This window comes from Rhinopithecus bieti, unplaced genomic scaffold (assembly GCF_001698545.2).
Source record: "Rhinopithecus bieti isolate Rb0 unplaced genomic scaffold, ASM169854v2 scaffold_33374, whole genome shotgun sequence".
Classification (NCBI taxonomy): Eukaryota; Metazoa; Chordata; class Mammalia; order Primates; family Cercopithecidae; genus Rhinopithecus; species Rhinopithecus bieti.
The window spans coordinates 1,686,588-1,701,006 of NW_016814428.1; the positions used below are offsets into that span (position 1 = coordinate 1,686,588).

The 14,419-nt window shown below is 39.7% G+C and overlaps 1 protein-coding gene across 1 annotated transcript in view; it reads right to left on the bottom strand.

Moving 5' to 3' along the window:
* The window catches only part of DOCK10 (dedicator of cytokinesis 10), a 287,983-nt gene that overhangs the window by 77,872 nt on the left and 195,692 nt on the right, over positions 1-14,419 (bottom strand). Inside the window, 8 exon segments of the mRNA XM_017850274.1 lie at positions 270-356; positions 721-842; positions 1,037-1,160; positions 5,350-5,442; positions 8,433-8,498; positions 8,994-9,181; positions 11,000-11,079; positions 14,080-14,202. Coding sequence (XP_017705763.1) covers positions 270-356; positions 721-842; positions 1,037-1,160; positions 5,350-5,442; positions 8,433-8,498; positions 8,994-9,181; positions 11,000-11,079; positions 14,080-14,202 — 883 coding nt within the window.

The window sequence follows — 14,419 nt, forward strand, 5'->3', positions numbered from 1 at the left end:
CAAACCATATTCCAAGGGCAGTGTGATCCTATTAAATAAACTTCTGGTATTTTGGTCTGAAGTTTTATGGTATGTGGGCTTAAGGGATTAGGACATTCTATCTTGAGGGAGGCATCAGATTATGCCCTTAACATTCTTCCTTTGTAGTATTCAAACACCTGCCTTTCTGACACTTCATGAAATGATTAGTCTCATCCTGTCAATATGGGACTTACCTCATGATGCTGTGAGTTAGAGAAAATGCTACTGTTTCAGGTCAATATACTCACCTGAGTATTTACTGTGGATAAAACAAAGGTCGATACTTTGAAAAGTGGTTTGCCACCATCAACCCACTTGATGTCACTCCCACCATGCTGCAAAATAAAGTTTGTTTACGGTCACCGTGACAATTTGAGAGAAAGAAAATAGATTGTTTAGTTTCTGTTAATGTGCTGTTCTGATCCATTAATCTTATGTCACCATAGAGGAGAAAATAAAAGATGCAAATACACTTAGCACTATTGGTAGATGAGACCAATATGATATGGGGATCATTTTTAACAGATCATTTCCAGTGGCCATAAGCTAAACGAGAGATGTGGCATAGGTACACTTGATTCATAGCTCCAAGGGATGTATACACTATGATCTTAATTTAAATAGCAGAGAAAGAAGATAATCTTATGCCATTAAGCTGGTGTGCTTTTTTAAAATCTTAAATTATACATTATTCAGTACCTTTCCACTTGCAGAATCTTGAAAGCTTAAATAATTAGGAGGCAGACTTGTTGCTATTGGGATGTTGTACTCTTGAGAAGCTATCTGATCATGTTTCATCAGAGGAAGCCAAGCATATCCAACTGTGCAAAAGAATAACAAACAAAAATTCTGAGTACAAACCTCCACGGTAAGAAGTCACAATAATGCTATTTATTGTTTACGAATACTAAACTTCATGAAAAATAATTGCATAAATCAGAGCTTTGAAGATACTCTCCAAACCAATTCAAACAGAAGACACGTGACTCTGCCTCAGATTTCTTCCTGGCAGTACCTGATGTTTCCAGAGCCTCCTTCTTTTTGGCATTAGCTTTTGCATTGATGTCACAGGTGATGTGATAAAAAGAAAACAAAATATGGTGTTTCTCATGGAGTTGTGTTGGTAGCTCAATTTTCACCTGCAAGGAAAGAAACCATAGTTGGACTGAGATTAAAATCATTTGCCCAATATCAGAGCAAGACAAAGCATAGCTTTTTAAAAATTACTGGCCGGGCGCGGTGGCTCAAGCCTGTAATCCTAGCACTTTGGGAGACCGAGATGGGCGGATCATGAGGTCAGAAGTATCGAGACTATACCTGTGGCTAACACAGTGAGATACCTCCTGTCTCTATCTAAAAATACAAGAAAACAGGTAGCGCGGGCGAGGTGGCGCACCGGCTGTTAGTCACAGCTAGTCGGGGAGGCTGAGCAAGGAGAATGGCGTAACCGGGCAGGAGCGCGGAGCTTTCAGTGAACTGAGATCAGCGCATCCTGGCACGTCCGCGCGTGGTGAGCAGAGCGAGAGCTGGGGCCGTCTCAAAAAAAAAAAAAAAAAAAAAAATTATTTTTTAAAAAAATTCTATTTAATTTTATGTTTTTTTTGAGACTGTCTTACTCTGTCACCCAGGCTGGAGTGGCACAATCTAGGCTCACTGCAGCCTCTGCCTCCTGGGTTCAAGCAATTCTCCTGCCTTAGTCTCCCCAGTAGCTGGGATTACAGGCACGTGCTACCATGCCAAGCTAATTTTTGTAATTTTAGTAGCGATGGGGTTTCACTGTGTTGGCCAGGCTGGTCTCAAACTCCTGACTTCAAATGATCCACCCTCCTTGGTTTCCCAAAGTGCTGGGATTACAGGCATGAGTGACTACACCATGGGTAAAAATTCTTTAACTGAAATCTAGGTCCATGTTTAACAGTGCTGGATGTAGTGATTTAATGCTCAATAATTATTGTTTCTGCTAGCAGTGATTTATTCACATGTTGATATTTTTACTTCTTTATTGTGATGGATGATGATAATTTAGAATACCTAGTGTTTCTCATTAGATAATTCATGCTACTAGGGTATGGATTAAATACATGCACATACATATGCATAAACACACACACAGATGTAACTGCAGAATATAGATAAGACACAAATCGAGGAACTGTCATTAAGGGACACGAATAAACAGTAAGTCCGTGCCTCCCAAAGTGTGGTTGGGGACCAGTTGCATAAGCATCACTTGGAAATTGATTAGAAATACAGAAGTTTTTTTTTTCATTTTGGAGACAGGGTCTTGCATTTGTTGCCCAGACTAGAGTGCAGTGGTACGAACACAGCTCACTGCAGCTTTGACTTCTGGCTGTTTTTTTTTTTTTTGAGATGGAGTCTTGCTCTGTCACCAGGCTAGAGTGCAGAGGCATGATCTCAGCTCACTGCAACCTCTGCCTCCTGGGTTCAAGAGATTCTCCTGCCTCAGCCTCGCGAGTAGCTGGGACTACAGGCACACGCCACCACACCCAGCTAATTTTTGTATTTTTGGTAGAGATGGGGTTTCACCATATTGGCCAGGATGGTCTCAATCTCTTGACCTTGTGATCCACCCGCCTCGGGCTCCCAAAGTGCTGGGATGGATTACAAGTGTGAGCCACCACAGCTGGCCATGATCTCTGGCTAACTTTTTGATTTTTGTTGTTGTTCTTGTTGTAGAGACAGATGTCTTACTTTATTGCCCAGGCTGGAGTCTCAGACACTAACCTAGACACACTCAATTGGAATCTGCCCTTTCATAGGATCCCCAGGCAACTCATGTGCACATTGTTGAGTAATATGGTAGAGTAAATGATGCAGCTTCGGCATGGAATTGATCTCTTTTTTAAAACTAACAAACATATCTGTGTTACTGTGACAGCTAATGAGACATTTTGGGAAGTGGCCATGCTGTAGCTATACAAATAATGCTTTCGAATGAAAACAAAATAAAAATGGATCTAGGTAAACAATATACTGAATGAAGGGCATTCTCCCTATTTCTGGAAGGAAATGTTTTCAACTAATCGTCTACATTTTATCGTGCTTTTGCGTTTTCAAAGCTCTGCCACGTAGGTCATCATTTCATTTTCCCCAGTAGCCTTGTGAAGTAGCATGGTGCAGTGTTAGGAACCAGGGCTGCACATGTTAGGGGCTCTGAGTTACTGCAAAGGTGGTGTGGTCAGTAAGAGGATCTTCCAGGACAAGAACCCACATCTTGGGATGATCATTTTGCATTGGAACTCTGGTAAGCTGCAGGCAGCTCAATCTCAGCAACCGAGTAGTTCCCAGAATTGTACATATTCTCATGTGAAAAAGCTCATGGCTTTCATGAGGCTTCCAGGAAACACATGAGAATAGAAAGATTAAAACAGTTAAGAACAGTAAGAATATTAATTTTTTAAAAAAATCATGTATCTGCAGAAAAAGCATCTTCCAGATGGGCTTTGTCAACCGATTGACCCTTTGGTCAACTGATAACAGTAAATATTCTGTAATGTGATCATGGTATTCCCTTAACTGTTTTTCACTTTCTGTCCTGAATTTGTGGGGGGAAAAATTAAGGAGCACTAAATGCACATGGAAGAGTGAAATAATGTTAGGCAGGTGTTTCATTGGTGTTCCTTCAATTAGTTTTTAAATGATTACTGTGCACAGTGTGGGAGGCAGAAAGACATCATCCGCTAGATGTCCTGAATGTTCTAATTCTGCCAATATGCTACCTTACATGGTAAGCAGGACTTAACAGATGTGATTAAGTTAAGGACCACAAGATGGGGAGATTATCCTGGATTTTCCAAATGAGCACAGTGTCATCACAAAGGTCCTTATAAGAGGAAGGCAGAGTCATAAGAGAAGTGAGAACAGAAGCCGAGGTCAGAGTGATGGGATTGTCAGGAAGGCTAAAAGCCAAGAAATGCGGGCAGCCTCTAGAAGCTGGAAAAGGAGAGGAACGGGAATCTTCCCTAGAACCTCCTGAAGGCTCATAGCCCTGCTGCAAGCTCGATTTTAGCCCTGTGAGCCATTTCAGACTTCGGAACAACAAAACAGTAAGATAACAGTTGCATGCTGTTTTAAGCTGCTAAATGCTGGTAATGTGTGAAAGCAGCCATAGAAATGTCTATAAAAGGTGTGATATTGTGGACCTCAGGCATCCCATCAGCAGGCTGCACTAGTCAGACCTTCACTTTATGGTTAGAAATTAAATTTTATCACTGAAACTTGTTTGTCTAAAGTTGTTTGTAATGTAAGCTAACGTGTGTATAGTAATTGACCATGAGCCCAATGACTTTCTGTGTGTTAGAGAAGAAGGGTGAAGCTTCAGGCTCTGGAGTCACATGGCCTGGTCTGATTTCTCTCACTTATTATGTACCCTTGGTAAAGTTACTTGACTTCTCTGAGCCATAGTTTTCTCATCCATCAAATAGGGAGGTAATAATAGTACCAACTTCTTGGAATTACTGTGGTGATTAAGGAAGATGATGTGTGCATGGAATTTAGCTTGAGGCTTGGCACACAGCAAGAGTCCTGAAAGCCTGCCAGGGCAAGGCTTGTTCCCTGTCACGTTTAGAGATGACGGGGTCCAAGCTTATTTAAGTTCAGGCATGTCATAAGCAATGTAATTGGCTCAGGCTCTAGTTCTCTGCTCTCTTCCTTATGACATGAAATGCTGCCATTCATTGGGAAAGTTATTTAACACAATCTCTTCACTAGCCAGTAAAATAAAAGAAAAAACATTCACTGAAAAGAAAAGAAGAAAAGATATATGCCAGCACTAAAAGCATATTTTTTAAAATTTAAATTAAAATTTTTTTAGTTGAGATGGAGTCTTGTTCTGTTGTCAGGCTGGAGTGCAGTGGTGTGATCTCAGCTCACCACAGCCTCCAACTCCCTGGTTCAAGCGGGTCTCCTGCCTCAGCCTCCCGAGTAGCTGGGATTACAGGCATGTGCCACCATACCCAGCTAATTTTTGTATTTTTAGCAGAGACGGGGTTTCACCATGTTGACCAGGATGATGATCCGCCTGCCTCAGCCTCCCGAAGTGCTGGGATTACAGGCGTGAGCCACTGCACCTGGCCAGCATCCCATTTTTTTAAAAGGTCACTCCTGTCCCGAAATACATGAATTTGCAATGTACTTCTGGAACAACTGTCAATTAATATAGCTTAGAAATCTTGGTAAGTATACACCGGCCAAGGCATGTCCTGAGTCTGATGAGGTCTAGAGAGAGTGTTTCTCACTACACAGTTATCTGACCATTCACCCACCTTTCTTAGGAGCTGCTGGGGACAGTGGAGGGCTGGCTCTTACCTCATCTGAGAAATCTGGATTCTGAGAGTGGTGCAGAACTGCTGTGTAGGCGGCTGAGGTGAAGATGGTCCCTCCAGGTTTTCCATAAATACACTGTTTAAAAAGTTATGAGTTGAACAATTATAAGTGTCTGAAATTATCCCTGGGTGAAGAAAAGGCCACAACTCTTCAGTACCAACCCTGGGACAATGGCAAACTTTGTGATAACTTGCCAGACTAAGCTGACATCTAATTAACCTTGAACTTCTTTGGCCTACTACCCTGCATTTATTATACAATGAAAGCTGCTGAAGATAATTTGATGGCTTTCATTTATCATATAGATAATACACCAGGGCCAAATACCTGTGAGACAGGAATAATACAGGGTGGCCACAGGAGAAAAGACAATTCCAGGCAGAGGTTTCACATGACGAGCAAAAAGGATGCTGTTGAAATAGCTCCATAAGTCAGTGGCCAATAAGACCCTAAAAAATAAGATGTGGACCAAGCTGGCTAAGACCAGCTGTACCCAGGATGGTGCTGGATTTGACATAGGTTTCTCCCAGGACCTCATTATATGCCCATTAACATACTAAATCACACTCCCACCAGCACCTGGGCAGTTCTACAAACACCCATATATGCTATAAATATAGGTGGCACCACAGTTCTGATGAATCTTCACCTTTCTTTAGAAATCTTCATGAATGTAAAGAAACCCATAAAGGTAGAAGCCCTAAACTTTCTTGCAGACGAATGTCTCTCTTGAGTACACCCACACTCTTCTTTCCTGAGTGTGTACTTTTTGCTTCACAGTAAATCTCTGTACTTTCACTATTTTCTGAGTCATCCTTGAAATCCTTCTTGTGACAGTGTCAAGAGCCTGTTCATTGGCTGGGGTTGAGGTCCTAAATACACTGTTTAAAAAGTTATGAATTGAACAATTATGAGTGTATGAAATTATCCCTGAGTGAAAAAAAGGCCATAACTCTTCAGTTACCAACCCCAGGACAATAGCAATGGCTCAGACAATGACCCGAGACAATGGTCAGTGTTTGAGGACCTCCCCTAGCCCATGGGTATCACCTGGACCAATCTGACTCTCGATTTACATGGGATAAGGGCTAACTTGTTTAAGACTGATTCCTGTAGAATGGCTTCCTGAACAGGCCCTGATATGGTTAGGCTTTGTGTCACCACCCAAATCTCATCTTGAATTATAATCCCCACATGCTGAGGGAAGGAAGTGATTGGATCCTGGGGCAGTTTCCCCATGCTGTTCTCATGACAATCAATGAATTCTCAAGAGATCTGATGGTTTTATAAATGGCAGTTTTTCCTGCTGTCACACAGGTGCTTGCTATCTCTCTTACCTGCTACCATATAAGACGTGCCTGTTCCCCTTCCACCATGACTGTAAGTTTTCTGAGGCCTCCCCAGCCATGCAGAACTATGAGTCAATTAAATCTCTTTTCTTTATAAATTACCCAGTCTCGGGTAGTACCTTTACAGCAGTGTGAGAAGGAAGTAATATAGGCCCCATGGAACCAGCTCTGGTCTAGAGTTAAGGTCTTGTGCAACCACAAGAGTTGGTTGGACCCCAGCCCCTGACACACCAGCTTCTGGATAGGGCTGGTTACCATTTCCACCACAGTAAGTTACTATTCTGTCCAGCCCTGAATCAGGCCAGGGGCGGGCTGTGATATGGCACTTCCTTATAACTTATAAGCCCCCTTTGTCCAAAGCTCAAGACCCCTCTTGTGGCGTCTGACATTTGGCTTTGCTGTATCTCTGTGTGGTATTTTAGAATGCAGTGACGCGGGGGACCCACCTGTGATTGTTCTTCTTTTCTACAATTTTCCTTGTAAAAACACTGCTCTACAGGCCAGATGTGCTTGTCATCTGATCATTGCCTCTGTTTCCTTGACAATTATATTTCACTTGAATTTTTCTCTCCTGATGCTAACACTGTTTTGGAGTTTGGTGCCAGTGGATGCTGACAGTGGCTCAAGAGTTTTTTTTTTTAAAGACTCTCTTTACTGTGCCTGATTAATTCAGTCACTCAAATTGATTATTGATTATTGTTCTTCTGAATAATGCTACAAATTAGAGGACTCAATTTGTACCAGACAGAGTGCTTTAGGAGACTACCACAGAGAATGGTGGAGGTTAGTTAGAAATTAGTTTTGTCCTCTACTACCTCATTCTTTGATTTGCCGAAGCTGGTAAGATCGGCAGCAGGCCCACTACAAATAATTTCCCCTCAGTTTTATGGGTTACTTTATGTTATTTGAAATCCCTATAATAAAAACTGCATGCTATATATCAAATATGAACCCTAAAAAATGCCATCCAGTTGCAGCTTTGTAGAATGAAACAGCACAGTGCCTGCAAACCTCACAGTTTTATGGAGCATACTAAATCACGTGATCAGCAACCGGAACTGACTTTCCAGAGCCATTTTTCCAGTTCCTCAGGCACCTGGCCACATGCACCTTCCATAACTGTGAGCATCCCATGGGCCCCTGCGTTAGACGTTGGGCCAGTATGCAGCAGTGCTTCTGCGCAGACCACACGAGGGCTGGCTGGGTGTTCTGTTTTAAATCAAGCACGCTGAACCGAGAGGCAGGCTAATCTTTGAAAAAGGCAATGTCTTCCACAGGAGAGTCTCGGCATTTACCTTGGAGATTGTTGATTTTTAGATGGGAGAAGCAGAGAGTCAATATTTGGGAACAAAAGGTACAAGAATACTGTGTGTACATTAGAGGGCCAGAAGTTCACATGATAAGTAGCTTACAAGCTTAATGACGAGGTCTTAATGAAAGACCTTGTCATCATCAGATGTTGGATGTATGGTTATTCATTTAAAAAATGTGTCCTTTTTTCCCAAGTCATGAAATGCTAGAAGAGCTATGAGACTGGAATTTCTAACAGATCTAGTTAATGATGACTGTTAAATCAGGTACGTTTCAGATCTAAAACAAATGTATTAAATTACTGCTCTTTCAACCACACTCACATAAAAAGCCCCACAATGGTGGAAAGAATCCCTGCACCTGCCTTCCCCCTTTATGCTGGGTGCCTTTGCTGACTTGGCTCACCTTCAGGGGCTTGGCACTTTCTTCATCAGAATTTTTGAATTCAATGCACACAGTTATATTTCGTGCCTGAAATGATGGAGAGAAAAAATGGAAATTGTAATTTCCTATCAAATAACATTAAAAAATCCAAGTGCCTAAAATAAGTAGCTTCTAATTAAATCCGAAAACTGTAAAATATCCAACATTTTCTTGTGACATTATCCGTAATGTTCTGAAATAACAGAAGGATCTGGAGAGTGTACTTAAAAGGGAAGTAAAAGCTCGTGTTGAAAGGGGGGCAGGTATGCTATTTTTAGAGTATCTTAAGAAACTAAAAAAATGGTCTAGAACAAAATTATTCAAGACTGATTTAGAAAAGATTATTAATATGCTACAAAACTGCATCCTTAAACACTTCTAAGATAAAACTCATCTCTGCCTCTTACTAAACATTTTCTCCAAAAGGTTTTCTATGACAAAGTGTTGCCCTACAGTAATTTGTATTTGCACATTCAGGAACTATCGTATATGGTCTAAATATGGTGAAAAGAAAAGATGATATCTCAGAAACTTATATCATACCTTGTGAAAGCATTTCTGGCTATCATACTTGAGATGTTTGGGGTAAATATAAATTTGATTTTTATATACTCTGTAAGGCCGACAATACTTTGTTGAGTCGTAAACAAATTCTTCCACCTCCACTGTGGGTTCTGTTTGAGCCATCATGTTGAAAGGCTTGACAGGGATAAAGGACGATGTTACACAATCTTAAAAAATCAGAAAATGAGAGTTTGTCATTTAATATGGTTCTTTTAAAGTGAATAATACTTAACATATTTTAAAATGAACCCACTCAAGATAGAAACTCCTGGCTTGTACACCAATTGATATTAACTTACGCCACCACGAAAAATTTGTAGGAGGTGGGCATGGCAGATTAACAAGCTACATACTTAATATTAAAACTGATGTCTCAGAAAAAGCAGTAAATATTTTAGACAGATTTATAACTATTTTCTTTTTGTATTAAGCTTCCCATAAAAACAAATTTTAACTAATGAACCGCTGAACATAATAACCAGATATCATAAGAAATAATCCACCCATCTTTGCTATAACACTATAAAAAATACATATTCTGATATATGACTGAACAAAGCTTTGTCCATTAGATATATTACTGATAGTACCCGTTAGATTAATAGCAACATCTCTCTACAGAATGGATTTCACAGCACAGGCCCGAAGCCCGTCTCTTCATCAGTAGATACAGTCTATTTTCTCCTCAGTGTGTATCACCTTTTAAAACCTGCTCTTGGAGGCACAGCTTAAGAAATAATGGTTAGGAATTTATAAATCAAAACTTCTGTCACCAAAAAGTTTGAAGGCTGAACTTGTGGTACTGAAAGACCAGGGCCTTCTACCTCCCTTTACCCCACCTGGAATCTGACTGTGTTCAAAAAAGCAAAATGATTAGCTACGAATGCTTGAGAATCAGATTATGGTTTTCTTTTTTCAAAAACCAATTATGATATTTTTATTATGTGTTCAAATTTCTCTAAGGTTCTACCATTCTTCCAAAGAGAGTATTGAGTGCCTCATTTGTCATGTTTCATTTCCATAGGTAATAAAAACAACGGTCCCCAAATCAGGTAGAGGAAATGGCTTAGTTTATCCTCTGCTTTTTCACACCAGTCAATATAAAAATGATTTCCAGCCATGGCTTAAGTTAGAATGCTCATTACATTTCATATTAAAATGATTTGTAGAAAGTTACAAGGATGGAAAACTTCATACTGCAATGGTAATCCAAATATCCCATGGCAATAGTCCTTTCCCTGTTTAGAGTTCATTATAGGAGGCCTTTATTCATTTTTTTTGCATTGCTGAGAAAGTCACTAAAAGGTAGAATCAGAAATAACAAAACAAACCAATTTTACCACTTAAAAATTAAATTCTGAAACTCTTACAAAGTTAATAAAAGTGCCTTCTAAAATTCAGTTTTTTTACTGATAATACTTTTGACCATATTCTAAAAAAATTATGTGCTCTGTATAATAACAGAGTCTGACAATATTTGAGTTATAATCATTGCATGGCCACTTGAGTGGTTACACACAGTGTTCAGAGTAACCCTCTGGCAGCACAGTATGGCAGAACTAGCCTCTATTTTGAGTGAGAGGAACTCACTCAATGGGAGAATATTCTCCCGTTATGGATTATTGGTTTGTTAATCTATCCAAATCTGACTTTCCTCCTTTGAAACCCTCCACGGTTTTGAGGATTAAATGACATAATTTAATACCTTGTTGGGTGCATGGTGCATACCAGGTAAGTGGTAGGTTACCCTGAATATAGTTCTTGCTCTACAAAACTCATGATCTGTCTTAGTGAAGCAAAAAGAAGCTCCACATTTCTGTAGCATCATGAATTCCACATATTTAAACTTTTGGGAAAAAAAAAAAAAACCAAAACCTTGTAACCAACCAACTAGCCAACCAACCAACCAACCAACCAACCAAAAAAACCCACAAACTATTCAATATTCAAAACTTGGCAACCAAACCATGACATCATCATCATACTTGGATGCTCCAAGGGAACGTTGTCAACAGCAATATCCAGGCTTCCAGGAATGGTCTGCATTTTGCTTATTCTGTCGGCCCTGGAAGAGTGCATGAGCAAGGAAACACACACACACACACACACACACACACACACACACACAGAGTATTATTCCAATTTTCAAGAAAAAGTAGTCATCTATAATTCTGAGCTTTGTTAAGGGTAAACAGCAGACTCCCAAATAATCTTGTGAATGATTTATTTAGCTGGTTTAATTTTGCAAACTAAAATACATACGATATTGCAAATAAAATACAAATCAGGAAGGGGTAAAGTGACAGATTTTCTGAAAAGATTTTAAATTTATTTCCTTCTACTTCAGATAACACAAAAATGATCAAAAAAATATGAGAGTAAATTATGGAGTTTTATTAACAAAAGCTAACAGTATTTAAACTGGCTTAAGTAATGCACTCTCAATGAATTTTAAGAAGTTTTGAGAGCAAGCTTGGTCTTTGCTACAATTGCTAAGTAGACGGTCCATATTCTTCCTCTTCACCAACAAACAAGGAGGACGGGGACCCTTCCCTGAGCCCTGTTTCTTCTGCTCTCTCCCACCCCTATAGTGTATGCAGACACCCCTTCCGCACCTGTCTCCCACTCACATGCACTCCCTGGCTCAAGTCCTTGCATTTCCCTCCCACTCTCTCTCTATTAAAACCTCTTGCCAGTCTTCCTTTAGAGTAATGTGGAAGCTGCTGATAACAGTTGCAAGTCTCAGGAAATCTACTTTGAAAGGTGGAATAATTACAGTGATGGGTCAGAGTCAGCTCTTCTCAGCTTGTGAGAGCTGAATGTTCAATTTTTAGGAATTTTGCTTGACAGCTAAACACGGCCATTAATATAAATTAAGTTAAATAAACTTACGAAAGAAATTATATTAAACACAAAGGTAGTAAGTACTCAAAATTCACCACTTTCTGATTATCTCACTACATGGTAAGATTATCTGTACATCTCTAACTGTATGGTGGAAGTGCTCTATTAGGGCGCACATCTCTTCCTAACCCTATGTTCAGTGAAGCCCCATTGGTGGGTTGGAATCAGCAATGGTAGGAGAGTTTACACCGTAGACACTGGCCATCAGCACAAGTCCGCTGTTCCCTTAAAGAGTTGGTTGTGAAACATTTGTCAGCACACCACTGCGAATAAAGGCCATAAAGTGTGAGGCTGACATGAAATAATTTAATGTCAGCACTGCATTGTGTATTCTAGGGTGCCGCCTTAATTTACACTGTAATAATTTTCCTTGCTATTCACTGATAACATGGGTTTTGTAAGAGTTTGTTTTTCTCTATTTATAACAGATCACCCCAGAACCTTCTGCCTATTCTCTTCTGCTCAGCATTATAGCCATTCACGCTTCAGTATACTGGCAAAAAGGTAAAGAGGAAAGGCTGGGCCTTAGGAAGCCTATGGTATGGGTTTTGGGCAGGATGTTTGATTACTTTAAAGGGGAGGAAGCTCTCTCCATGTAAGAAGTGGTCCTTTTTTTTTTTTTTTTTTTTTTTTTTGAGACAGGGTCTTCCTCTGTCACCCAGGCTGGAATGCAGTAGTGCAGTTGTGGCTCACTGCAGCCTCAACCTTCCAGGCTCAAGGGATCTTCCCACTTCAGCCTCCAGAGTATGTAGGACTACAGGCACATGATACCGCACCCAGATAATTTTAAAAAGTTTTATTAGAGATGATGTTGCCACTGTGTTGCCAAGGCTGGTCTCCAACTTCTGGGTTCAAGCCATCCTCCTGTCTTGGCCTCCCAAAGTGTTGGAATTACAGGTGTGAGCCACTGCACCTGGCAGGAATGGTCTTATAGCATCAAAAATAAGTCAGACGGGTTCCAGACTCCTTCAGGATGTTATTTTCCATTTTTATTTTGGTTTCTAAGATTTATATAATTTTCCAGAGCAACATCATCGACAAAACATTGGCAAAATTTCTTGTCACATAGAGTATATCCTCTACAGAAGCCGCAGAAAATATTAACTGTTCTTGCTTCATAATACTATATTATTTTCATTTTGCATAAATAAGGGATTGGAGATTGTTGATTCTTAGATGGGAGAGGCAGAGAGTCAATATTTGGGAACAAAAGGTACAAGAATACTGTGTGTATATTAGAGGGTCATAAGTTCATGGTAAGTAGCTTGTAATGAGAGACCTCGTCATCATCAGATGTTGGATATATGGTTGTTCATTTAAAAAATGTTGTGGCATATATATGTTTTCTGTTTTGGCAATAATTTCCACTGTCTTTTCTAAAAGTATTTGAATGACAGAAGTATTAAGAGTGATTATATTTACAGCAAAATAACTGTAAAACATTGTCCTAAAATTCTTTAATACTCCCTCTACTGAGAGATGTCTATGCTTCCTTCCTTTGAATCTAAGTACTGTGTCTGGGCTCTGTGACAGCTTGATAGGTGACTTTGGCAGACATGGCACTGTAACAGCTTCTGGGCCCCAAACTGAAATCAACAGTGGTCATTTCCTGCCCTTGAGACACTTACTTTTAAAATGCAGCCACCACGCCATAAGGAAGTCAAAGAATCTCATGAAGAGGACCCCACAGAGAACTGAGATCTCTCGCTCATAGTCCCCGCTAAGTTTCCAGCCAACAGCCAGCACCGATTGGCCGAAAACCAAACGAGCCATCTTGAAAGTGGATCCTCTGACCCCAGCTGATCTCTCTCAGCCCATGCCATGTGTGGAAGAGACAAGCTCTCCTCACTCAGATGTGCTCAAATTGTGGACTCAGGAGTATAACTACTGTGGCAGTGTTGTTATGTTAAACCATTAAGTTTTGAGGTGGTTTGTTACACAGCAGTAAATAACTGATACAGTTTAACATTTCACAGTCCTTCCATACAATTCTAGCAGGTTTTGCCTTTGTGGCACTATTTGGGCATATGTGAAGTCACCTGAAAAATGTCTGCTTTCTGGAGGTTTGGGCATTCGGGAATCAGATCCTCTGGTATTTATGAAGCGATAACAAATCAACATGGCTGATATATGTTAATTTCAAGAGTATTAAAAAACATACCTTCTATAATCTGATACTAGTTTAATCAGGTCCTCAGTTGAAATCTTGCTACTTTCTTGTCTAAACAATGGTGAAAATCTTGAGTCTCTGTCCACATTTCCCTGGTTGTCCTTAAATACTGATCTGAAAGAAAATATTTATTCAGGTTGGTATTTGGATATTGTTTATAAAGTTATGTTTTTAAGGTGACTATATTAATTAAACTTCTCATTTATAATCAGAGAAGCTCTAAGAACTTATAAAATTAAAAGAAAACTTCTTATACAAATGTTTCATTTATACACTTTATTTTTGTTATCTTTAATTTTTTATTTTTTATTTTTTATTTTTATTTATTTTT